Source organism: Sceloporus occidentalis, unplaced genomic scaffold (genome assembly GCF_023333645.1).
Source record: "Sceloporus occidentalis isolate IW3139 unplaced genomic scaffold, rSceOcc1.0.p SCAF_100, whole genome shotgun sequence".
Lineage (NCBI taxonomy): Eukaryota > Metazoa > Chordata > Lepidosauria > Squamata > Phrynosomatidae > Sceloporus > Sceloporus occidentalis.
In genome coordinates, this window is record NW_028317080.1 from 841395 (window position 1) to 869083 (window position 27689).

The 27689-nt window shown below is 40.4% G+C and overlaps 1 protein-coding gene across 1 annotated transcript; it reads right to left on the reverse strand.

The window, feature by feature from the left end:
* Positions 1–17542: 17542 nt before the first annotated feature.
* LOC149284029 (isovaleryl-CoA dehydrogenase, mitochondrial-like) lies at positions 17543–27402 on the reverse strand. Its single transcript, XM_089497242.1, has 12 exons — positions 27265–27402; positions 24966–25055; positions 24629–24680; positions 23857–24026; positions 23329–23422; positions 22912–23048; positions 22729–22825; positions 22027–22120; positions 21739–21820; positions 18542–18646; positions 17974–18046; positions 17543–17676 (listed from the first exon to the last, which is right to left on the reverse strand). Exons 1-12 carry the CDS (start codon positions 27400–27402, stop codon positions 17543–17545), a joined length of 1266 nt encoding a protein of 421 aa, XP_089353368.1.
* Positions 27403–27689: the final 287 nt, after the last annotated feature.

The window sequence follows — 27689 nt, forward strand, 5'->3', positions numbered from 1 at the left end:
CTCTCCTTACAATGGAACTCTAATTTTCACATATTTTAACATAACTAAATAACTATTAATAACTAAATGGTTATTGGGTATATTGAACCAATGCAGAGCGATTGCTTTTTGTATGCCAGCATAACTGCTTTAGAGAGATTTTTTAGAAATCAATACTTCGTAAGGATCCTCAATATCGCAAAACAAACACGTTCTGATTTAATTCTTGTCCTTCAATTATCTCTCTCGTTCACTACCTAAAATAAACAACCATCATCTTAACATGGAAGGAATAGCCATGCAGGAAAATAAGATGCTGCTCCCATGGTACATACAAATGTTTTTCTAATAAATGTAATTTATTAAAAAATTTTTTAGCAAATACCATTTAGAAGGTTTAGTGTATAGAATAGTAAAATGTATGATTCTATAAACAAAATAAATCTGATTTTTTCCTCCTTGCAAAAACAAATAAATCACAGGTATATGTCACCAACATATGTCAGAAGAGTTACATTTAGTAGGAGTTTCTATCTGAGGCAAATACTTTAATATGCATTGTTCTTTAGTGTGGCTGTTATTTATGTGGCTATATTATAAAGCAAATAAATACAAAGTGCCAGATTTGTACACTAAACAATATAATAAAAAACACCTTGTACGTGATAATTACAGAAGCCAATAGTATTTTGTGTCATTAATGTCAAGTTCAAAGGGCCCACCTAAGGACCGAAAAGCAATAGGGGCTGCTAATATATCATTGTTCTCTGTGGCACAAGGCTTTTCATTGGCATACCCCTTCGACAACCCCTTAATTGTTGAATATGATTATTAACAGGTTATTTGTTTAGTGGGGATACTGGATCAGCTGGACTGTATTAGTCGGTTTCTATAGTAAGATGTGAAAAGGGCATCTGCATGCTAGCAGCTAACGTATTGCTGGATCAGCCATTCAACATAAAAAAGTAATCTCATACCTACGCACATGCATAGATCAAACTCTGTAACGTCACAGGTGCCCACTTGTCAAAACTAAACTACAAAAATTGTCCCAGACTCCAGGACCTACCAGTCTGAAAATGTATACTTGGTAGTGGCAGAGGTCATTAGCTGAGTAAGCCCTAACATGGGTCATGGATGTGAGCATTGATGTGTATGGGTAAATGTGTGTGAGCATGGATGTGTGTGTGAGAAGATGTATATAGTTAAAATGTGTCAGCATGGATATGTATGTGTAAGTGTTTTTGTGGGCATGGATGCATATGAGCAAGTATGTGTAAATGTTAGGCATGGATGTGTATGTGTAAGTTTGTGTGAGTATGGAGGTGTGTGTGAATATTGATGTTTATGGGTAAATGTGTCCGTATGAACGCCTAAGTGTGTGAGTATGGATGTGTACGTGTAAGTGTGTGAGCATGAATGTGTATGTGTACGTGTGTGTGAGCATGAATGTGTATGGAAAAGGCTGCATGGGGCCTAAATTATTAGGTTATGCCTGTTGACATATTGATTAAATTCTGCCATGGCATACGTGGCTGAATGCTACGCTCTTAAAATAAAATGTGGGATCTGCCACACATACAAGGGTACCGGCCCACCAAGTATTAGCCAGCACAGCCTACATATACCGTATTAAAAGATGCTGCATCAAATATGACATCATATCCATGTAGTAAGGATGGCGGCCACAGTAAATACGGTACGTTGTACCAAATCCCTCTCCTCTGTTCTTGCCTACAGCACAGTAACTCATTCATAGGTCTTCCCATGGGTTAAAAGGCACATCCACCACCAAAATAGCTGAATCTCCAGGGACCCAGCTCTACCTAAAGTTCATTCTCAGAATCGGTTCAGTTCTCCTGTTTTTATAAGAAAAATGTCTGTTTTGTGTGTATTACTTGGTGGTGTCATGATTCTGTTTAGGCATTATTGTCTGACAATTGTTTCCTTTATAAAGCCTTTAGTGCTTATTATGACAACTGTGCAACCTTTATCTTCTGTTTAATGGTGACTCTGGGTTCTGTATGTGTCTTTTATTGCACATCTTTCTTTAGGTGATATATTGCGTATAATCTTTTTATGGCATGTCATTATTACAAATACAGCTCAAAGTTTGGAGCTTTCAATGCAGCAGTTCAATCTTAATCTTATTGCTAATTTTGTATTCTCCACTTTTAAAGTGGTCCCATGCTACAGGCATGCTAGAAATAAAAGATAATGCTCTAATCTTTTGGGAACTTCAAAAGGTACCCAAGAAAGAGATATTTAAAGTCAAGATGATGACTTCTCATAGAACTGTATCTTCTTTCCCACCCATAGCAACCCTGATTATCTGACCTGAGTTAAGACTTCTTCATAGATAAATGGACACTGGCTCTCAAAGGAACTGACTGATTAAACATGTTAAGCTACTTCGTACAAAAAAAAAAGGTGTTCCTCTTAACATGTGGTTTACATTTAACTTTTAAATGAAGTCAGCATTCCCTAAACCATTTTGCTTTTACTATTTAGCTATATAATATTAATTGTGAAACAAAAAGTGTTGATTTGTGAATTGTACGCCTGTTTGTCTAGGGCACTCCCTATGTTATGTGCCGTTCAACTCATTGTGCTGTAGAATGTGACTGTGCTATTTAAATCAATAATAATAATGTCTTTACTGATCTAGATAAACCAGAACAAAAAACAACCACAGTGACCCCTTCAGTGTTGAGTCTTATTTTCTTTTGGTCCTGATAACTGTTTGAAAAGTACAAATCCCTCCTTCTCACCTTAGAAAGTTAGAGGTTTGGTAGGCTGCTCTAATAAATAGGCTACAAAGGATTAATGGCTATATTGTTTTATCCGATTCACAATTATCCTTTAATGGTGGACATGATTTCTTAGAATGTCTTGAAGTATATGGCCTTTCCATGTCTGAAAGGTCCTCTAACCCGATATTTTGCCTCACATAATAATAGTGCTGGGGTGGGTATTGTCAGGGGTCTATTTAGAACAACGTCAACTTGACTTGGGTCAAGGAAAGCACTATGAGAAAGGTGCTTCCAACAAGCCCATAGTTCCATTCTTGCTTCCTCATTCCGCTGCACTTCATACCTAGGTTACCAAGAGCTCTCCCTGCTCCCCTGCCGAACTGTCACATCACAACTGATTCTGGAGCTGAAATTTAACCTTCTTATACAGGGCCGACCCAAGACAAAATGCCGCCTGGGGCGAAGTTTAAAATGCCGCCCCCCCCCCCATTATCTACCCTTCCTCTCCTTGCCTCCCCCCCATTATCTACCCTTCCTCTCCCTGCCGCCCCCCCATTATCTACCCTTCCTCCCCCCCCCCATACTTACCTTTCAGCAGTCCTGCGGTGAGTCTCCCTGCTCGGTCTCGGTGCCGGCTTGTAATGCTGAGCGCCGGAAATGACGTCATCTTCCGGTGCTCAACATTACAAGCCGGCACCGAGACCAAGCTAGAGGGAGAGAGAGGGGCGCCGAGCGGGTACTGACAACTTGGTAAGATAAACCCACTCGGCGGCCTCTCTCTCTCTTCTCGGCTTTAAAAAAAAAAAAAAGGCTTGGGGCGGCAAAGTGCCGCCCCTACAAAAGTGCCCCCTGGAGGGGTTGCCCCACTCGGCTCCATTGTCGGCCCGGCCCTGCTCTTATATTTTCCTGCTCGGATATCCTCCAAAGCATAGCTGTGACATTTAATGCAATCTTCCTCCATTTCCCATAATACCTCAGTGAAGACTGCATTGGAATCCTACTATCAGCCCAAGAAAATGGTATAACACACTTCATAGACTCCATCTATACTGTCTGAATCAAATCACAAAGATTGTTTACATCCATGTTCTATATTGCATAAGAGTGAAAGCTATAACCAGGAGCTTGAATGTAATAGTTCTCCTGTAAAGAACCAAACCTTTTATATCCCTTAGTAGCGGTAAATTGCATTATTCACTGGAACAGTGCATAGAAATTAGTAATAAATTAGAGTAATCATGTGGTTAATGTCTTCGGAAATGACTAATTTCTATATTTTGTATCTACAGTTTCAGCAAAAAAAAAAAAAAAAAAACAAGTTGAAAGGAAAACACGCAATCCTTCCATATCTGCTGATCTAGATGAAGGAAAAAATACTGTCCTGAAGATATAAAAAAAAATCATTTTTGAGTCCACATTTTCTCTGGATCCACATTATCTACATTACCAAGCAGGCTATCGCAAGGCTTGACTCACGCATTGGTGAGTCTGGCTGAGTATACCTCAACTTATGATCTCCATCAGGGGGTACTCTTATCTCTTTTGGAGGACTCAGTGAAAATTAAATAGCTTCCTGTCCTGACTTTATCTATCTTCCCCTTACCACATAATTACAACGGCTGTCTGAACCAACATCTGTCAATTAACAAAACAGGAGCGATAACGTATAGGGAGAAATAGCAATGTAAATTTTGACAAGGAGAAGATAAGATGATTTCTCAATGAACGTAATTCTCCATTCATGTAAAGTGAGTTCTTCAGGACCCTCAGAAGAGTAAAATAAAATAAAGAAAAAAAAATGAAAAAAACTGTCTTATCCCTGCTATCATGCAGGGGATCAGTAATTATGGCACAGCTAGCAACCCCCTCACTTGCAAATAAAATCAATAACATTTACACACATAAAATAAATGGGCTAATGTTAGGCTTTTGCATTTCTCGAGCATCCGCTTTTGTGGATTACAATTCCCACGACCGCCATTTGGTGAAAAAAGCAACAAAAATTTATGTTACAGCTCCCTTTGCCAGGGATTGGTGACTAACGGGTTACATGATTAGTGTCCAAACACTCTTTGTGAATTACCCTGGGTTGTCTTCCCTCCAAAAATGTATATTTTGTTGGGTATTTTGAGCTGATGGGCTGCTAAACAGTCCCAAATGAGATACAGGCATCACAAAATAAAGCAACAGAAATTCATGTTACGGCTCCCTTTGCCAGAGATTGATGACTAAATGGTTGCATGATAAGTGTCCAAATGTTCCTAGTGAAATACACTCGGAGCATTTGGACACTAGTTTATTTATTGTAATTTATTTAATTTATTTTATTTTGCTAAACCATCCCAAATGAGACAGGCTTCCGAAAATTAAATTAACTGTTTGGAAAAGAGTATGGGGATGCCCCATAACTTCTAAAACTTCATAAAAAAAAACCTATGCATATGGGGTATTTCTGTAATCTAGAGAGGCTTAAATGTTTGTGGGTTGTGCAGTAACATGTAATATGTTCAAACAATCCCAGAAAACATGGGAAGTTAGGTGAAATTTCAACACATTTTCAAGGACTGGTGACCAACTGGTTGCATGGAAGGTGTCCAAATGCTCCAAGAGAAAAACACTTTTGTCTTTAATCAAAAAAAACATACCATGCTTTCAGCTGGTGGGATGCTAAACAGTCTCAAATGAGACATAGGCCTCACAAAATAAAATTGTAAAATTTTACATTTGGAAAAGGGAATGGACATGTTCCATTTTGTAACTTTCAAAAAAAAACATTTAAAAAAAACTGTGCATGTTGTTTTTTGGGACCTTATAAATTTTGTGGTATTTTGGCCAACTCATTTGGGGACCATTTTCATACTAAAATAATAGTTTAATTATTTTAATGTATTATTCATACTAAATATTGGACTGTAGTTCTAAAAAGGGTATCAAAGGAAAGCTGTATCTATCCTTGGAAAAACAATAAATAATTTGGGTGACCGCTCGAAAAATTAAAAAAGGAGAATCACGATTAAGAAACCGCTTAACAATGCTGAAAAAGCCTCAGGTTTTTGGGCAGAACACACACTCAGTAAAGGAGGGGTTAAAATAAGCAAAGTATCGGTATGATAAAAGTAATTACGTCCTATCCATTTGGAGTGTTGTCAGTTTATTTATGTTGCTTATGTTATTGTTAATTTTAACTCTGCTGTAACAGTTGTACAGAATCTGCTGGCGCTCTATAAATAATATGTAAAGTCATGTAATTACGCCACAAGAACAGCCAACTTCCTCTTCTCGGGATCTGGATGATTTTTGTTCCCACCGTATCCTTACTCTCTTTAGTTGATTTGCTTGATGTTCGGTGTTGCCTAATAATTATGCCACATTTCAGCCTCAGAACTCAGCTTCTCTAAGGTAAATGAGCTTTAACCCCTTCATGACCACTGATAATTTAAAACCTGAAATGTGGTTCTTTTTTTGCAATTTTAACCAAATGTTTAACCTTTATTTAACTTGTTGTGGTCAGTGATCCCACATAAATCATGTGTATATATATATATAATGTTCTAGATTTTTGCAGTAGATTATTATTTAAACCTTTTTTTTTTTTTTTTTTACATCCCTTTGTGGTCTTAATACACCACAGAAATCCCTCCTATAACCAGATGGGTAAGGTTTGGACATACAAGAGTACTAGGAATTATGTCTCCAATTTGGAATTTAGTTACAAAAATGCTAAATTCAGCAGAGTAGGTGGAACTGCACATTTAAAACACCGCAGTCTATAGATAAAAGTGCAGACCTTAAAAAAAATAGATTTCGGTTGTTTCTGTACCAACACAAAGCAAATTTATCGTTTGACACCTTAAAGTCAACATTCTTATGTTCACCTTAAATCTGCTCATGCTAAAAGTAGGAAATCCCAAGAAAAAAAAGACACGCTTGGGAACTTGATTTGTCTTGTGATGGATAAATTGTGAGATAATTTATCCTACGACACCCACAGAAACAGGCTGTCACTCCTTATAACAAGCCCTACTGAAAGAAGTACATGAATCAATGGGTTTCACTGAACTTATTAATTCTTAATGAAGGCTGACATATTTGTTTAGACGTAAAAACTAAAACATACAGTTCCTCCCAGTTTTAGAATTCAATTTCATTTTCTCTTCTGCGCCTTCATACTGTTACTCGAGTTAATGCTACAACTTGGCTTTCTATAACTACATTTCCAAGGTAGCTTTTAGCATAACTAAATTAATTAAAACAACCTATAGCAAATAATGTTAAAAGGTGAGGACCCGATTTTTAAACCCTAGATCACGGGTGTCAAACTCAATTGAACAGAGGAACGATTTGACGGGTACCAATAGGGACCACACAAAACAAACCAGTTAACATCTTTGTGATGCATAAATACACACAAAAACATTTCAGCCTAGGAGGCACGACCACAAGAACACATTATTAACTAAAAGGTGCTCACACAAAAACTCTACGGACTTACTTACGGACACAACTCAGATGCACCCACAACTCACAGGCACAGCATACATAAGAACACAACTCACAACAATCAAAGACAGGCACTCCAACAACTCACTGCACATACAGACGATCACACAACTAACAAGGGCGCTCGGTGGTCCATTAATTCTTCCTGCTGCTAGATCCTGCTCGTTGCAGAAGGGCAGGACCTACGGCCCCAAGGCTGCACTTGAACCACCAAAGGTGTCCATGTTTCATCCTGACACAGCGTGCAGAAGTTGCACAGAGATCAACCTAGACAGTAGCCTCCAGCTAGTAAAGCCAGATCTGTGTAGAGCCCTCATTCTTGAGACAGACAGAATTGCTGGACAGCTACACCCATGAGTGCCTAGAGGCCAAATAATGGAGTTGAAAAGGCTAGATGCCCTAGATCATCAATTACAAGGGTATGTTTAAAGAATGTTTCAATATACGGCTTGTTTTATCTTAATAAAAGGGCAATAATCATGTTATATTATATGCTTGTACATTATGAAGATATTAAGTTGCCAATAGATTAAATCTCTAGGGACATTATGACTATAAGGGGCAATACTGGACAGTACCATTATTTGTTATTATATATTATCTACCACAATGAGTTCAGGGCTCACGCTACCTGGCGGTTAAAAGGTTACATATTCCTTTAGTAGGCTAAAATACTAAAGCTATTACATAAATAAGGACCCCACAGCTCTCCCAATATCACGACACTTCAAAGTTAGAGGATAATATTGCATATATTATAAATACACACTTTGTTTTTATTTCCTAAAAGACATGAACATGCTGGTCCCAATATGTGCCTCCTGTGTATTGAGCATTTACACTACTATTCAAACCTTTGGGGTCATTTACAAATTTCCTTGGTTTTTAAAGAAAATAATTTTGTGTCCATTATAAATACATAAAATAGATCAGAAATACAGTGTAGACGTAAATGTTGTAAATCAGTGGTTCTCAACCCGTGTATCCTCAGGACCCACATGCGTCTTTGGTCATTAAGTCGCGACCCAAAAATAACCTCAGAAAAGAGGAGGGAGTGGAAAGGCTGCGGGCTGCAGCAGGAAGAGGGGAGGAGCAATCAGAGAAAAACGTTATTCCCCTCCCACTAGGAGCAGACAGCGACCGCAAACCAATCAAGCAACTTGCTTTGCGGTCGGGGAGTAATACTAAAGTACATGCCGGACCGGAGGCTGCCTGATGGCCCTGATTGTTGCGGCCGCGGTCCTGACAGCCTGCTGCTCGCGGATTGCCGCTAGAATGCGTAAGGCAGCCCTAGGAAAGTGAAATTTTCCCGGTATGCCTCCAGTCCCGCCCTGACCCTCTGCGACCCACTGAAGACAGGGTCGCTACCCACTTTTGGGTCACGACCCATGAGTTGAGAACCACTGTTGTAAATGACTATTGATTTTTAATGGAATATCTTCATAGGTGTACAGAGAACGTTTATCAGCAACCATCATTCCTGTGTTCCAATGGCAAGTTGTGTTCACTAATCCAAGTTTAAGGTTAGAAGGCTCATTGATCATTGGAAATCCCTTTTGCAATTATGTTATAGCTAGAAATAGAAGTGACCCCAAACTTTTGAAGGGTAGTGTATGTAGTAATGCTGTGTCACCTTTAGTTTTTCCAAATTTCACAAAAAATGGCGAGCTGAATCAAGGATATGCAGCACTTAGATTATTTGTAAATTTGTAACCTTTGGAGTTCAGTCACTTGAGGAAGTTCAAGCTTTTTTTTTTTTTTTTTTTTAAATATAATTATTTTTAAGACCCATCAGGTCTGAACAGGGTTTCTCGCTAAATACTAAATGTGACAATTAAAAATATACTTATCATTATAATTTCACTGCCGCTTGTAAATTATAGAATACATACGCAAGCTACAGACAAATGCATCTTACAGATATTTAGCAATTATTGGCAAATTAAAAATATTTTTATTCTGCGTCTGGCACTTCTGTCTATTTTTATCAGCGTATAATTTAAGAGATAAACTAATAAAAGCACAGCTGTTAATTTGACATCCTCTCCCAATCTTTCATGTACTTAATGAACGCTTGATGATATACAGCCTCTTACTTTCATAACTAACCCACAAGAAAATGCCCATTACCCTTGCCATTTTATCACGTGACTGTAGTAACATGACACGTAACCCTTGGAGTGCCAGAGGAGACAGACACATAGTTTGCCTATTTTCAATTTCCATACTTCTGATTTTGTGATTCATGCTGTCAACCGATACCCTAAAACATGTCATTTTTAGCAGCGAAAGGCGCATGTTACCATCTGGAAACCAATTTTTTAGTGGATTTTACTAGATGTCAATCTATTAATGCCTGGGTCGGAATGCATGTATTTGTCCTTTTACAAGTATTTTCAAAGATAATGGTGAAATAGCTCCTAGAAATAAATGAAGCTAGGATAACATATTATGTAAATAAATGTTGTACATATTGATCTATCAGAGCCAAGGAGCATTTTCAAAGTAACAAACTAAACATTCTGTTTTTTTGATACGTACTTTGTCTGCAGATCTACAGTAAGGATGGTGTGGGGAAAACCACATACAAAATATCCAAATATCCGAAATACCAATGTTGGTATACTAATGAAAAATGCAATAATATTCATGAAGAATAAATGTGAAAGGGACATCAGAGAAGCAGATTACAATTATTTATTTATTTGTGAAGCGCTGCTCGGTTCCTAACCTACATCCTGACGTCGACGATGCAGGTTTCAGCAACAAACTCCACATAATATAACCGGAGCCATCAGCATGCATATTTGGTGGCTAGTTTCTAACCAATTTTACCTACAACAAACTTTACCCCATTGTAACTTAATTTAACACCTGATATTTAGAGAAAATCTTAAAGAGGAGGTCCCATTAAATATATATAAAAATATATCTTTCAGCATAAAATGCAGTGCTTTACACAATAATATAGGCAAGGATTGATAGAAACCTGATGTATCTTGCTTTCTTCTGATACATTTTCTTTCCATGTAGACGTTGAGGCTGCCACTGTTGCCAGTCATGTTTAATTTTGGGTGACTTTTCATGCACAGACGCCACACTCAGCTGATTCTTGAAGGCAAAGCTAATAAAGTCAGTTTCACCATAGACTTTATTTAGAGCACCCAGTAGGGTGAGCCTTTCTATTGCTTACCACAGGCAATGAGAGTATGTTGGGCTAGCGTAACAGAACTAGGACACATGCAAATGGTTATTATAGAGCTACCTGAAAACACTGGATTATGCAAACACTGGAACAGTTAAAACAAACAAAAAAACAATATTTTTCTAAATGTATACTATTAATAAATACACTTGGCGGGAGCTCCCCTTTAAATTATAGCCAACAGTTTGCAGAAGTAGTTACAGAACACTCAAACAGTGCACGTTTCGGGATACTCCTTAGTTGATCCTGAACAACTGAGACGTAGATACTATAGTCATCTGTGTAAAACAGAACATCGTATCCTCTGTTAGAGACATATCCTCTGACCATGACCTACAGAGCCCATAACAACTCCGCACCCCTTATCTCGAGCCTCCTATCCAAATACACCCATAAATGCCTTCCTCGTTCCCCTCTCGATCTTCGTCTCTCTTCTACCATTACTATCTCTTCTCACTCCCGCATCCAGGATTTCCCATGTGCTGGACTCCTTCCACTGAATTCCCTTCCACGTTCTGTCAGAACTTTTCCTTCATATGCAAATTTCAAAAAGTTCTCTGAAGACCAATCTCTTTCAAGAAGCATTCAACCTTTCCTCTCACACTCTCAGCCAGCACCCTGTCTGGGATATCTGAGCAACCAACAACCTTGACAGCTCATCCCAACTCGACCAACTCATCCTCATCCAAGCAGTTCTCTGCTACTGTTTAACCCCCCCTCAACCGACTAGATTGTAAGCTCACAAGAGCAGCGCCCTCTTCTCCCTATGTACCAGTTTGTTATTGTTTGTGATTTAAGTTTATCATACCGACTCTGATTGTAAAGCGTTGCGTAATCTGCTGGCGCCATATAAACAAATGAAATGTAATCGTCAGCAACAGGTCATGTGTGAAGCTGGACTGCAACTCCCATTTTTTGCATGTCATCACACATGTTACAGTGATATAATACATATGGAGGAGCTGGGATTCCCAGTGGCTGTCTATCTTTGCATTTTGTATTAGAAACGCCTATAGAGACCCCTAAAACTGATTTGGACACGTGTGGCCTATCCAGCTATTGTTTGTTAATTTTTAAATGAACAATAAACAATTGTTGATTTGTAGTTCTTTAAAAACAAAGGTATGCCTATTAACCCATATTAGCCCCTTTCGTTGGCTTGGATTACATTTGTGACCTAGAAGTTAGCCGTCCTTTTGGATTGCACCTGTTTATAAGCCTCACACTGCTAAATGTATCCATTGAAGAAACAAAATAACCAACCAGCTATTTAATTGTATGTAGAATACAGAATGCTGGCAATTTTAAGATATTTCTTCGTTCAAAAAGTGAATGTTGCTTTCTGGAAAATACAGTAAATCACCACAGAGGTCAGAAAAGGCCCTGCTCACTTGAAAACACAAGATGAACAATATTTCAGTCTTTGAAAGCAGATAATAATAATAATCATCATAACAATAATTGCCCATTCGCTAAATGCTCAGTGGGTCATCCTTCCCTTACATGCAAGGGTCTTATAACTGCGATAGTCACTGGATTGAATTATTTTCCCTTCATGTGTCATGTGCAACAGGACATGATGTGCAAAGCCATCAGCACATTAGTGGTTAAATCCTAGAATGACGATATCTCGCAGCCTGTAATATTATGATGATGTATGACGTCACCGCAGCTACAGTCTGAACACCGTTCACCAAGCAGTTTATTGCACACAACCTTAAATAAATAAACAGGGGTGCACTTTTAGGATGGGGGGGGTTATATCTGCCTTCTTATTCGCTTTCTGTGGATTGGGGCCTCCGGCACATAACCATTATGGGCAGGCTAGATGGGCCAAATGGATTTTATCTGCCATTAAATTGTATGTTTAACCCCGCTCAGAATGCACACACATGGGCTTCATCATACGGTACCATAGCATACACATTAAACTTTCATCACAATTCCCCAATCCAAGAGGTACAGATTTGCTTTATGTATGTGTGTGGTGTGTATGTGTGTAGGTGTGTTAGATTAGGCACAGAATAGAAATTGTCTATATGTAACATATTTATATAGGACACGGTGTGCCGTACAGGTGACATCTTGCACAGGTACCGTATACATCACATCAAATAGGCGTGTGGCACCCAAGGGTGGTAGTGGCAGCATGTGGGAGGCACCCTGGGAAACAGAAGGAGGGGAAACCACTGCAAATTACAACATGGCTAATTACCTCATAAACCTCAGTTAATGAGAAATTTGCCTCATAAACACAGAACACAAGGTGCAACCAAAAACACCCCAAATATACTGACAAATTGGAGTAACAGAGAGCATAGCAGCCCGCGGGAGGGACCGGATCTTACCTGGCTTATCAAGTGGGGCAGGAGGCACATCCCGGGGGGCAATCAGTCTGCGCCATCTTTTAGGGGATCCAGGATTTTCTCGAGTCTCAATTTGCATTAAGAGAAAACACACGGAGAGAAGGGGAGGAGGAGGAGAGCAGCCATCTGTAGGGAGGAGGAGTGAGAGACAGCATCTAGAAGGGGAGGGGGGGAGCTTGAGAGACAGCACGGGGAAGGAGGGGGGGAGCTTGAGAGACAGCACGGGGAAGGAGGGGGGGAGCTTGAGAGACAGCACGGGGAAGGAGGGGGGGGAGCTTGAGAGACAGCACGGGGAAGGAGGGGGGGGAGCTTGAGAGACAGCACGGGGAAGGAGGGGGGGGAGCTTGAGAGACAGCACGGGGAAGGAGGGGGGGGAGCTTGAGAGACAGCACGGGGAAGGAGGGGGGGGAGCTTGAGAGACAGCACGGGGAAGGAGGGGAGAGACACGGGCGCCGGAGACCGAGACACTCACTGCGTGACAGGCAGCGCTCACTGGAAGTTACGAGACGTCGGATAACACGGAGACAGCACACGGGAAAAGACGGCTGAGAGGAAACATGACGGAGAATGTACACCGATACCCGGTGTTTATGGATATTATACAGAGTGATATGAGCTATAGGGGAAAAGCATTATATAATGCAATATAACATAGACAGAAAGTGAAGTAGAATGTCTGCGTATATATATCGATTTTTGGGTGAGAACGTTCCATGGAGTTACTGTTTTTTAAACTCTAGCGAGGTGGGACAATCCAGACATCATCTACCCCAAACAGGATTCAAAAAAACAGGTGACCATGGAATGCACAGAAGTCACCTTTATGGGAAAATCCAGCAGTTCCACTGATATAACATTTTTTTAAGTGTCAAGCGCTGCGTAAACTGTTGGCACTATATAAATAAAAGATAATAATAATAATAAGTGTAGGTTTACAGCTCCGGCATTGAGTTGGATTAGAGTGTAGAAGTACATGGATATTGAGCATTGGTGAGGTTCAGATTTAGGTTAGAGAAAAAATACGAGCTAATAAAAGCTTTTTTTGGCTTATATTCACATTTTATCTTCTATTTAAACTTGGGGCGCGTCCACCAAACAAGAAAGTAAAATAGGGTTCACAATACATATTTTATCACCCCGTTCCAAAATCATACAAGAAAAAAACTATATAAATTATACCGCATACATTGCTGATTCAAAGTTTGTTTGTTTTTTCATTATTTTCTCAACTAAATACGAGTTTGTAGCGGTAATCACAAACAAATAAAACATTAAACAATTTACAAATTGTATATTTCTGGAAAGTAGACTACCTGAGGTGAGAGCTTCTTATATTTGCCCGTCAACCTTTGCTGAATTTAGCTTTTATTTTTTGTGTTTTATATTATTTTTCAAAAGCGCATTGACGTTGGTTAGCATTTTTGGCACAGGTCAGGTTCAAGTGCACAAAAAACATCACAGAAATGTATTCAGCAGCAGCTCCAGATTACAGAAATACCCCACATGTATAGGTTATTGTATAAAATCCACAGGACCCACTACATGACACATTCATTTGCCTGCGCAACAGCACAAAGAATAGCGCAGGGTAGACATGTAGAAAAGAGAGGGGTAAATGACACTACACAAACACAAATTTAAAAAAAACAGGGGGCTGGGGGCCATCCAGGACGGTCCAAAAGTCTTCACAAGGTGCCAGCCTTGGGAGATAGGAACGTTGCGGGGTCATGTAACGTGGTAGAAGTGAGGTAAAAGCAAGCATTGGTGTGTGAGCATGGATGTACATTAGTGGCAATCAGAAAATACCCATTGTTTTTCTTGGCATGGAAAGTCATGAAGGTTTTACGTTATGACCTCTCACTCCATTTCCATTCCTCTAACACCATTTTTTTCTCAGCCAGCGTCAGCACCTCTCTCAGCAAGACTTTTCCCCCAAATTACCTTTCAGGCTGCACCCACACTTACCATACCCCTTGTACCTACACGGTGCACATCGGTCAACTGAGATGTCACCCCATGATACCCACCACGTTCCCATGGCAGACACTCCCAAGGTTCAAGATCTGCTGCAATAAAGGTATATATACTACCATTCCAAAGTTTGGGGTCGCTTAGCTGTTTTCATGGAGAACAAGAACATTTATAGCTGGGCTTACTTAATTGCAAAAGAGTTTTCTAATTATTAATTAGTCCTTTCAATTCAAGCTTGGATTACGAAATGCATCATTGGAACACAGGAATGGGGATAAGGAGGAAGATATTCCATAAAAAATCAGCCATTTCCATCTACAATAGTTATTTAAAACATAAACAACATCAACACTCTAATTCTGATCTATTTTGTGTTTTTTTAATGCATAAAAATGATCTCCTTTCATAAAACAAAGACATTTTTAGGTACCATTGTACCATAGGATTGTAATATCATCCAGTTCACGGGTTCCTGGCCAGGAATATAAACTCAGAAGGACCTGTAGTTGATTCTGTTTGAGGATTATTTATATATGTAATATTTACATATTCTGAAACCGAAAGGCCAGAGTCGCCACAGAGTTTCAGAATCAGTCAGAAGACTCCATAGATAGCCTTTCAGATCTGACCTTGCAAAGTCAGCTGCCTACATTTAAAGAGACACTTCTGCCATCATATGAACTGTAATGCATTCAATAGCTGAGAGTGCCTTTCAATCTTTCCCCCATATGCATTTGCACCTTTGCCAGCCTCCCAGCTATTCTTTTGATGCATGGTATACCTACGGTATCTTCTACATTTTTGAAGAATGCATATTAAACTACTCATAGATTACTTTAGTATACATTTTTTTATTGAGGCTGTCCCTTTCCCTTCCTGCAAGAAAAAAATGTGGGTTCTGTGACTGCCTTCACACCTCCCCCCCTAGCTATCAGCTGCAGAGTATTTATTCTACAACTTCACACACACACATATATATATATATATATATATATATATATATATATATATATAGTGACAAAACCCCAAAAACTGGACTTCTGCCTAAAAGGCCTTAATATATTGACAGGACCATAGACCATGAAGTAGATCTGCATTATGCACCTCGCATCTGGAATGTTCCTCCTAACCCACAGAAAATTAGACTCAGTGTATGATTTCTAAAAACATTTCACTATATCACCTAGAGACCATAAGTTTAGAGTTTAGAGTGGTAGCCCCCACAAGTTGGTCTAGCTCGATTTTCAGGAGATCATTCCTCCAGGAGGACCCTTTCTGTTGGGAATCCCATACAATAGTACCTCAGTGCCCGTGATCCTGACCTTCACTTGTTTCTCGTTTTGCTGCTGTGTCTGTGAGCCTGACCTCGGTTTGCCCTGCCATGAGAGGGTCACTGAAACCCTAATGCTATTTTTTGGGAGGAGTTATATGTACTTAGACCTACTCCATCTTTCTCTAACCTTGGTAGTTTCCCAGCTTCTGGCAACATTTGCATACTAGATGACCCTTTTCTCCAAAATACACGCAGATGTCATTCTCGTTCCTGTTTTTTCTCATGCTTTGTAAGATGCCGCGGTGCCGGCGTTTCATGCTGGCCACCGAAATATGATGTCATATTCCGGCGCTCAGCTGTAAACGCCGGCACCGCGACGGAGTCATGGCGAGTGAGGGGAGCCGAGCTGTTGCTGAAAACTTCACGAGCAACCACTCAGCGCCCCTGCCCGGGACTTAAGTTAAAGCATCGGTTTTTTTTTTGTTGTTTTAACTTTATTTAACATCCAGAGCGGCAGAGCGAGAAGACGGACGCCTCCCGCTCCAACCGCAGGACTCAACAAGGCAAGTAAGGATAATGAGAAGTAGGGAGAGGGGGTGAGGGGAAGTCAGTGAGTAGGGGCAGAGAGGGGGGCAGTGAGAAGTGGCGGGGGGGAGGAAGTGAGATGGGGCAGGGGGGGAGGCAGTGAGAAGGGGCAGGGGGGAGGCAGTGAGAAGGGGAAGAGGTGGTAGATAGTGAGAAAGGGGAGTTTTGTGACAAGATTTTTTTCCTTTCCTTTTGGGGGGGCGCCACAGGAGTAGTCCGCACAGGGTGCCAGAACACTTAAGGCCGGCTCTGTTGCCAAGGGTGCCAATATCTGGGGGGGGGCACTGTGTGTGTGTGTATATATATATATATATATATATATATATATATATAAATAATTACAGGAGTTCACTGTAGAAAATATACACTGAAAAAAACACCTTGTTGTTAAACAAGTTTAATTATTTTCACCCCGAGTCCAAGAAATTATCCTGAATAACAATTAGACATAAGTAGCTTTCTTCATTACTATAAACCTTCTCAACTGAAATTAGACAGACAATACTAGACTGCATCCTTGCCTTCCGGTATAGTAAAACAGTGTCATGTAGTGTGGAAAAATGTATGTTCTTAAACTCTCAAAATAAATTCCTCTAGGCATATGACAACCTTCCAGAAACAAAACTGATCCGTTTTGTACACAAATGTCATGGGCAAGGTTTTTCTCTATGGACCATGAATGAGTGAGAAACGTTGCTGTAGTGATGTTAATTTTCATTCATTAGCGAAAATCCCTTGCATGTGGTTGCAGCTGTTTGTTGGCAACTCTTAGAGCAGAAAGATTACAAATAATTTGTCACCAGATTGGAAGCGCGGGATCTGTCTTATTGCGAGAGTGAGAAAAATCCAAGGAGTGTTTATTGACTTTCTCTTCCCAGGTAACAGAGAGCTTCGTTAATATCCCAATTGACTATTTGTATAGGGCATTGAAAGCACGGCCTATAACAAGTCTTCGAATCTCACTTGTACCAGCCCCTATCTCATACAATTTAGCATCACGAAGAAAACGGCCCATTGGATAATCATTGATGTAACCATTGCCCCCTGTAGAAAAAAAAGGAAATACAAGTTTAGACAACGGAACCCTACTGGTCCAAGCAGTCAACAAAAAACTCTCCATTACTGTAGTCAGTTCTTTCTCCCAGTGGAGAGGAGGTCATTGCATCTTTGATGATTATGAACAAAAGTCTTCCTTTCTTAACAGGAGGAGTATACATTGATATTGTCACCTTTCAACCCATGAAGTTCTCCAAAAGCATACAACAGTATAACCTCCACCATGCTCTTCTCTACATGTCCAGAGGTAAAGCTAAATTCTAGATGTTTTTGACACAATCTTACCCAGACACTGAATGCCATCTAGAGCCACCTGAGTTGCACTTTCTGCAGAATACAGGATAACGCCAGCGCAGTCCTGAGGAGCCACACAAACCAACAGTTAGAACATACTACAGAATAATAATGATGCAAACACATTTGAATACCTTATGCCAGGGATGTACCAAATGAAGCCTTCCAGCTCTGCTTGCACCCCACACTTTGTGCTCAAATTTTGACTTACTGGACCTCATTGGAGCTGTAGCTCAACAGCTGGATTGCCATGTTTTGCACAGCCATGACCATGTTGGCTTCAAATGTTTTTTTCCTTCCTTTAGATATTATAAGGCATGTCAGGAAAGCATTCCATGATTGCAACCCTAGTCAACAGCTCCATATGTTAAACAAAAAAGTAGAGAACAATGACATTGTTTTTTTAAGGTGCTTATGTCCCACGGGTACTCTATTTCACTGGGAGTCATAAATACTTGTAAGTAGGCCCTAATTGACTTATTTTATGTAAAGTTTCAATGTATATCAACCACATCAGATCTGATTTACCACTTCACTGAAAAACCCAACATCATCTCACCTTGGCATTGAAGTGTCCTTTGTCACAGGCCTTTGCCACATTATAAACATATTGACGGGATGCTGTCAGTCGGGTATACATGTCAGCCATCTTTCCCTGCATTAGCTGGCTCAAGAGAAGAAAGAAGTCAATTAGTCTCCGACGATCAAAATCTGAGACAAAGAGCTTCAGAAAGGAGAGATGTACAAACAAATGTTCAACAATCTTCAGAAGGATTTTCATAACGCACTATTTTCATTTATTTTTATAATGCTATTCACAGAACTAAGTGCCGCAGAATTTGTTGGTGATAGATCAACAATTAGAAATAATGAGACATCTATAATGAAAATAAACAAATATTGTTATTACTGGATCTAGATTACTAGATTACACGTGTAAGCAGCGTGTAGTAGTTTTAAAAGGAACTCCCACTATGCTTTTTTTAATCATTATATTACTGTCCAATGGTTATATGGTATTTATATATATATATAATATTTTGTAGCAAAATGTTGCAAATAGCAACTTTATAATTTATTTCTATGTTTCATAAGAACACACATACTTATGATGCACTGCTATTAAGAAATTAGCATTTGAAACAAGGACCAGATGAGTCGTGGCGCATGAAGCTACATAATCATGTAAACATTTATGCCGCAAATCATACCAAACATCCTTATGTATGCACTTTATTGTTGCAAAATGCTTCTGCATATGTGACAATATTTTTCACATGCAGCATTTGGAATACTGCCCAAAGTCCGGCTAGGAAAGGCGACACACAACAGTTTGGGACACAGAGTGAAATGCCTGTAAATCAAGAGCAAAAAGCCAAAAGAAGAGCTAAGGAACATCCATGGAAAACTTGCTGTATAAGTGTCCATGCTCTTGTTTTCAACACAAATTAGCTACACACAAGACAAAAAGTGGTCATTCCCATTTAAAAGGAGCAGGCATGACCTTGGTTTTTTTTCCATGGATCAATGATGCAAACCCAGGATGAAGACTGGGCTATGTTTCAGCGAGAAACGTACTCATAGCCTGGCAGTTTTATTTATTTAATGAATATACCCCGGGTGCCAGTTAGCTCTGCATGTGTCTACAACTGTGTGTGCATATCCACAAGCTTGTAGTGTGTTTACACAGAAAAAGAGTTGAGGACTATACCAAGCGCCTTCGCTTATTTATCTTCTCATCTTGTAGAACCCAAGATCAGGTGTTTGTTATTTCATTACAAGTCTGAAGGGTAGTTTCAGTTTCCAATCACCGCAACTCCCACTGAGAGTGAAAGATTAGCTCCCCCTAACCATATACCGTATTGGCTCGAATATAGGCCGCACTTTTTTGCGGCCTATATTCAGTGTCTAGCGCCTGACGCCGGGCAGGCAGCGGGGTTAGGATACAGATCCCCCGCAGCGGTGCAGGGGACCTGCATCCCACTCTCCGATACACTCAGACAGCCTCCCCTGCCAGCACTTCCCACGGGGGGGGGGGGGTGCCGGCACGGGAGGTTGTCTAAGAGCATCGTCACCGGCTTCGGAGGTTGTTTACCCGCATCGCCGCAGCCGGTGACCGTCCGCACGATGCCCCCAAGACTTACCAGAGTAGACTCCCGGGTGTCTTGCGGGGCCGGCGGGGGACATCTACGCAATACGCATATACAACTTCCGGTGCCGGCACATCCGTGGGGGCATATCTCGGGGGGGGAGGAGGAGGACAGTGGCAGCATATCTCGGGGGGGGGGGACAGTGGCAGCATATCTCGGGGGGGGGGACAGTGGCAGCATATCTCGGGGGGGGGACAGTGGCAGCATATCTCGGGGGGGGGGACAGTGGCAGCATATCTCGGGGGGGGAGGACAGTGGCAGCATATCTCGGGGGGGGGGGAGACAGAGTGGCAGCATGTTTTTTTGGTGCTTTTTTAAAGAAAAAAACTTTTTCTTTAAAAAAGCACCAAACTTTTAGGGGGCGGCCTATATACGGGGGCGGCCTATATCCGAGCAAATACGGTAGGTAAGAAAGGGTTGAGGGACTAAAGTCATAGAAGGGGGCTTTACCAGGACTTTCTCTGTGACATTGTGACTCATTCATGTGCTTTATGCAATAAGGCACGGGGAAGAAGAAGAATGTGTTTTGCTAGCACAGCTGAGTTTATAAACATATTCTCTGCTGGGTCAAAGAGATGTATGACAGAGTGTCATAGTAAATTGAGTACCGTACTTCCCCAAGTATAAGACGCACCTTAATTTTGGGCCCTGAAATTTAAAATTATATATCACATAAAGTTATTGTACTGGCTGCCTGGGCATGATATGAGTGTGATTGAAGTTAGCTGCTAGCAATTGTTCGCAATCACACTCAGGTAGCCAGTACATGCACATCACTTTCGGCCTCCCTGTGCCCCCTACACACGGATCCATGCTATCACACACACACACATATATTCATTCATTTACTCCACCACCCTTACTGGAACTGCAGATCTTGTGGTGCCGCTTGCAGACTTCCGTGGGGGCCGCTGTTTCCCTCTGCGTTGCTCGAACAGGAACAGGAACTGAGCCGAGTCATGTGATGCGCGTTCACGTGACTCCACTGGGTTCCTGTGTCGCCGCGACAGATCAAGAGACGCTGCTGAGCAACGCAGAGGTAAGCAGAGGTACCCTTTTCCGGTAAAAATTTAGGGTACATTAAATGAAGGAAAGGTTACCAGCGGAGTTCCTCAGAGGTCAGTCTTAGGGCCAGTTCTATTTAATCAGTGAGCACTGTGACACTGGTTCTGCAGGGAATGCTGGCTCCTGCTGACTAAGGGGAAACCAGCCTATCACCAGACAGGCTTTTCTTTGGGATTCCGACAACCATATAGACAAGGCATGTGAATTCCTTGGCATTAGGAAGCAACTCATAATTGTCATGGTGCCTTAGATCTAGGCTTCATCAAGACCTGTTTCAGTGGACAAACACTATTAGATATTGAAGCAATATAAACTTCTGTGGCCATCTTCTCTGGGACCAATATGGCAATATCCATTTTTTGTGTTAATCCAATGACAAACTATGAAAATAAAGGCAATACAAATATATCATTTTGCTTTCAATCTTACAAGGATAAGTCATGTTAGCTAATTTGTGTAATGATGAGTTGTGAAAGACAGCATAAAAAAAAAGGGAATAAAAACATGCAAATGGTTATCTGATTCCTTGTATGTTTCTTACCTGAAAATGACCAATTTTCTGCCCAAAAGCTTCTCTCGTGTGGAGGTATGGAACTGCGTGATCTAGCACAGCTTGCATAATGCTGAGGTGGAGATCAAGAGGAAAAAAAACCCCACAATGAAAAACGAAGAAACTAAGACAAGCATTGTAACCTGAAATGTACTATTGCTTTTCCAAACATCTATTTCTTTTCAATGAGTGATGCACATGTTAAATCAATGAAATGGAATGACTACGTGTCATGTTAATGTCTACCTAATTCATCCTCCTATGTAAACGTTTAATTACCCAAGTGGACCGCCACTGAGTACCAGCCTCTCAAGGTCCAAGCCACTCATCAGCACGTAGACCCCTTTACTCAGATGTCCCAGAATGTTCTTTTCTAAATAAATGGAATATATATAATGGATTAATAATAAAAAAACCAGTGTTCATATTATTATTATTATTAATAATAATAATAATAATGCACTTTACTTTTTGGTAGAATCAAATGACCCTCCAATGAATACTCTCCATAAATTTACCATAAAATCATGTTGAGAATCAGCTCAACACAAAGCTGGCCCTGACATGGGTCCCAATGGATCCATGGGACACAGGCGACACTTTGACAGGGGTGGCAATTTGCCCCAAGGCATGTTCTTTCTGGTGTCTGTATGCATTCAACAACGTTATTAATAAGGAGGAAACGGGGTCACGTCACGTTGTGTGACTTTGAGGTAGTAAAACAGCCAAGCTGTAATGTAATGTAATACAAGCTGTAATGTAATGTAATACAAGCTTAATTAAAGACAGGCTGCGGCTTCACAATGGTAAATGAGTTGTGTGGTTACCGAGTGTGTCTGGGTAGAGTGTGTGTTAGCATGAGTGTCACATAATGGATGTGGGCATCGTTTTGGTGCCCATGGTTTTTCGAGGGCAGAATTTCATTCTTGGACCTTGGGTCATAATATTAAAGTGCCCCATAACCAATGCATTGTCACCCACCAGGAATCTTGCAGTCCTCAAACACAAGCTCACAAGTGTTTGATCCTCTCATGCCCAGCTTATCCAGCTTCTGTGCGGTACTGAACCCTGGAGTTCCCTTCAGAAGTAAAACCAAAAATATTACCAGGATAGAAGTAGACGACAAAAAAGAAGAGGAAGAAGACAAAGACGAAGAAGCCTGACCTTTTCAACGATAAAGGCAGTGATGCCCCGAGATGCTGGCTGTGCTGAGGGGCTGGTCTTGGCATATACTATCAGCACATCTGCATCGGGGCCATTGGTGATCCAGAACTTGTTGCCATTCAGAATATAATAATCCCCTTTAATTATAAGAAAAACGAGATTCAGTGATGAAAAGTCATTGTTTGAAAGTTATACAGGCAAAATTAATTTATTAAGGAAGGCGGCAACCATATGCCGGTTTCGTCAGGTTTGCAGAAAATTTTTTTTTATGTGTTTAAGCAGGAAAAATCATCTGAAGTATCACAAATGACGACAAGGGAAGCCTCTAGGTCCGCAAATAAAGGAAGCTTATTGGAGCAGAGTATTTTCCATTAACAAGCACTGTGAATACCCTAATGACTTTCTGGGGAAACATACCTTTCTTGTCTGCTTTCAGCCTCATGGACACTACGTCGGACCCAGAGTTTGGCTCGCTCATAGCTAGGGCACCTATATGTTCCCCACTAATAAGCTGTTAAATAAACAGAAGAAAAGCAGATTAAAAGGCTGGCTCAGTCACGTATTACTGATAATTCATTTGAAGTCTGATATATACATGAGAATTTGCTGTGCGATTTAACCTACCTTTAAACCAGCAGTCTCTAGGTCATCCAGTGACCTAGATATCTTTCGTTAAGTTACTAGTATGTCTTTCATTAAGTTACTAGCATTCCAACAATGGTTTCTATTATGGTTTTGTTTTCCCAAAAAAATAAGGCAAACCCCAGAAAAGTGTGCCTTTTTCATATAAATGAAAGAACAAAGTAATCTATATAGTTCTTTGAAAAAAAATGTCCAAGTGATTGGTTCTTGACATTACAGCATCTTTTATTTCATCTTATATAATAAAAGCTACTTAACGCACCTAACACGATTATCACAAACAAAAATGCTATTAGGAAATACCTTGGGTAAGTATTTTTCTTTCTGAGTTTCATTTGCGTTCCGCACTAACTGGTTTATACAAAGGTTGGAATGGGCTCCGTAGCTCAGGCCAACAGCAGCTGATACACGTGATATTTCTTCCATCGCCAAAACATGCTCCAGGTAACCCAATGCAGACCCTCCATACTCCACTAAAAGAAGAAAAAATTAAATACAGTGTAACAAAATCCAAAACATATAACATGCTTTGTAGAAAGCCAAGGTTTGCGAGGGGCACATGAAAAGGGTCTTGCTTCTAGATGTCCTTCTTCAAAACAACTTTACATTTACCAACAGATTCTAAAATGCATAGATGATTTCAAAAATAGCACGCCATCTCCCTTAGATCGACCATGTGGGACAAAATGTATAAATTATAAAAAATTTGTAACCTATATTGTAATCAGAAATTTAACAGATTTAACTTAATTTCCCAATTTTATATATATATATATATATATATATATATATACATACACACACACAGTTTTTTTATGGATGGCTTACTGTTATATGATTGATACTATATTCAATTCTGTCTTTTGTCCCTTGTATTTAACATGAACAACCAATTATATCCAACTGCGCATCTTGCACTAAGCAGGACTCTGTTAAACACCTTAGCATAGCGTATTTTATGTTTTTGTATGTTAATGTTTGCATTTTCCCCGCTTTTTTTTTGCTACAAACCTTTATGGGCCATTATAAATATAGTAATACTGTTATGACCACCCACCGAGGAGTAAGCACTCACCTGGAGCAGTTATGCCAAGAAGTCCTAGGTCTCCAAGTTTTCCCCAGAAATTCTGCACCCACATAAAGAAAATATATACATAGATTTGGAAAATTCACAACCGCTCCCATTTCCACCAAAATGTAACAATAAATACATATGTACGCAAGATAAAAATAAGAATAATTAAAAATTCTAAAAAAAAAAAAAGTGTTCCCTCTTTTTTTAGTCTACACGACATCTTTAAAATGTAGCCACGACTATTTGTACCAGTTAGTTAGAATTTTATTACTCTATATAAAAAGTTCAAGTTCTAGAACGCATTATACTCTTCCGCCGAATGGATGATCACACTCACCCTAATGTCCTTGAAGTCATTCTGTTGATCTATCTCTTGGGCCTTGGGGGCCAAATTGTCCTGCAGGAACCTGTGCAGAGTATGTCGTAACTAAAAACAAGAGAAGTTAAATAGAGTTACTGTTATACATTAAAGTTTGCCTCCATGGATGCATCAGAAAATGCGAAAATATTGCACTGTATACATCTGTGTTTAGTTCATTAATATAACATGTTTTTGTAAAGCAAGCGAGCGTTTTCAAAATAATCACATCAGAAGTTGTTCCGCCTACGAGAATCTGGCTTTTCCGACACATGTACTTTGGAGAAAAGCTGAGAAGGCGGTTTTAAGTCTAGAAAGATTTTGAGGGAAAAAAAATTAAATAGCAAATGGCTGATGTTTCAGATGCAACAGAATACTAGTTAATTGTTAATTGCTGTCAGGTCCAGTTGCGAGTATAATTTCCATAAAAAAAGACAGACTGTAAATTTAAAAAAAATAAAAAAAAAATTCTATGTATGGCAATGTTAATTAATACATTAAATAAAATAAATACAACAAAGTCAGTTTTATTTACAAACAAAAACTATAGCACTGGTAATGCATCCCCTGCAAGCTAAGGCAAAACAAATGCACAGGGAAATGGTCAATCCCTCGATGTATTTGTACAAGAAAAAACATCTTGAAGGGGGCGCTTATCATATACATTAAAAGATGGTGACTCTGATGTCCCTTAATAATTTCATAGCCTTGATATCACCATGCATTAAAGGAATGGCCCAGGGGCATACCTAGTATGTACTGGAAATCCAAAAAAATTAATTAACTCACAAATAAATGAAATAACATTTTCCAAAGAGATATGGTACAGCATAACTCATATCACTATATACTGAGCCAGCCATTGCTGGTGGTACAGCATAACTCCCATCACTATACACTGCGCCAGACACTGACGTGGTAGGCCTCTGCCACTAATACAGCCTGCCTGTGCCACCGCTATCCTTAAAACATAATGCCTGTGCCGCCTCTGCCCCCCCCCCCGAAAGAGCTTCCCTGTCCCATTTCTACCCTTAAACACTCACTTATTCGCCCTAGTCCCTTAACTTTCTTGCAGATTTCACTGGTCCAGGGGCTGGCCGAGCATTTCTTGGCCCGCACAGACATCTATGTGGCCTGATGGCTGCCTAATGCAGGCCCACAAACTGTTTGAGGGAACTCTCTTTTACCGCCTAGGGGAAGCAGTAACCTTTGTTAGGCGGCCCCCACCCGCACTTAGGTATGTAGTGTGCTCCAGCCATCATATGCACTTTAATCCCTTAAAGCTAACATGGACATACGAACATCTTCACAAAAAAAAAACCACCTTAGGGACCATTGGTATATCCAGTGTTTTTTGAAGGGGAGAGGTCAGTCTGTAGCAAGAGCCAGCATCCCCTGTGGCGGATACCCAGGTGTAAAACCCAATCAACAGTATTCCTTCCCTGCAGGTGTCAATGCATGGAGGAGAAGAAACCCTGGAGAGTCCTACTGGTATCTCTGATCACGTGATTAGCAGTGCAGATTCAGTAGTGATCAGTACAAGGGATATCAGAGGGAGAAGAAGAATAAAAAAATAAAAACATGTCCAATACCCTTTACCTCTGCAACTGCTTGAGCCAGAAGTATTAAAAAATGCAATTATTTTTGAATAATGCACCCAACAGAATATGAAAACAAAAAGGTATATTTGATAAAGGATTATGGTTCCAACTCGCACATTTCTCCACTCATTATGAAGGGCCAACACTAGCATGTTTCTCTGCAGAAAGGGCCGTGCTAGCCCTGCATAAAGCATAGCTTAATGGGTGAGGAGACAATTCACAAATCTCAGTTTAATCTATGCATTATATAGGGCCAGCTAAGCTCTTCCTACAGCAGAGGCTCGTTTGGGTCGGGTCTTCATTTCTAGTGAAGCTAAAACACAACTCTCCTGCAAACTCTCCCTCTAATGAGTGGACCGCAAAGATGTGGAGAGTTACAGTATGATGTCATACTAACTACAGTTCTAACCAAATGACGTCATGAAGGTATCCCACTATGCTAACCCAAAGTTCCATGTTGCTCCTGGGGGAGGAGCCTGGATGCAATTTCCCCCATTTGTTCCCTATTGCTTCTCTCTTCATCATTCTTTTTATCACTACATTATAAAGATATGCAGTTTTGTTGACGCTTAATGAAGTGGCCGCCCGCATAAATAAAGGTTAGTCGGCAGATATAACACATCTTAAAACATGGTGCAGGCCGGTATGTTGGCGGTTTCCTTGTAGATTGCCCTCACCTGTTTTTGTTCATCGTTGAGCCCGTTAACAGTATCGTCCACGGGCACTCCGTTACCGGAACAACCCCTTGTGCTCCGAACCAGCAGCGGAAAGCCACGGCGGCTAGAAGCAATAACTCTATGGAGAACCACAGCCATGACAGCAGGGAATAACTGGTCGACTCCTGTCCAATCAGTATGCCTTATGCGGCCGCGCCCCCCAATCTGACAGCCAGCGCGGTCCAATGGGCTGCTAAGGAAAGACGGGAGGGCAGTGTCGTAGCCAATAGCCATTAGAGCGCCACCCAAGCTTCCGCTCACGTGACGTCCGATCGTGCTTGTCCCTTTAAGCAGCGCTCACCTTGAAGTTCTCCTGTGTGAGGTTGAATTGTACGTCATCGCCTCGCATTCTACAGTTTATGTATTTAACCGTAACACCGAATTCC

Bases quoted from the DNA above. Each gene is read 5' to 3' on its own strand.
- LOC149284029 (XM_089497242.1), bottom strand. From the start codon at position 27,402: ATGGCTGTGGTTCTCCATAGAGTTATTGCTTCTAGCCGCCGTGGCTTT. The intron at 25,056-27,264 runs GTGAGGGCAATC...TCTTGTTTTTAG, and splicing joins TCAACGATGAACAAAAACAG to TTACGACATACTCTGCACAG. The intron at 18,647-21,738 runs GTAAGAAACATA...CTCTTGAGCCAG, and splicing joins AGAAAATTGGTCATTTTCAG to CTAATGCAGGGAAAGATGGC.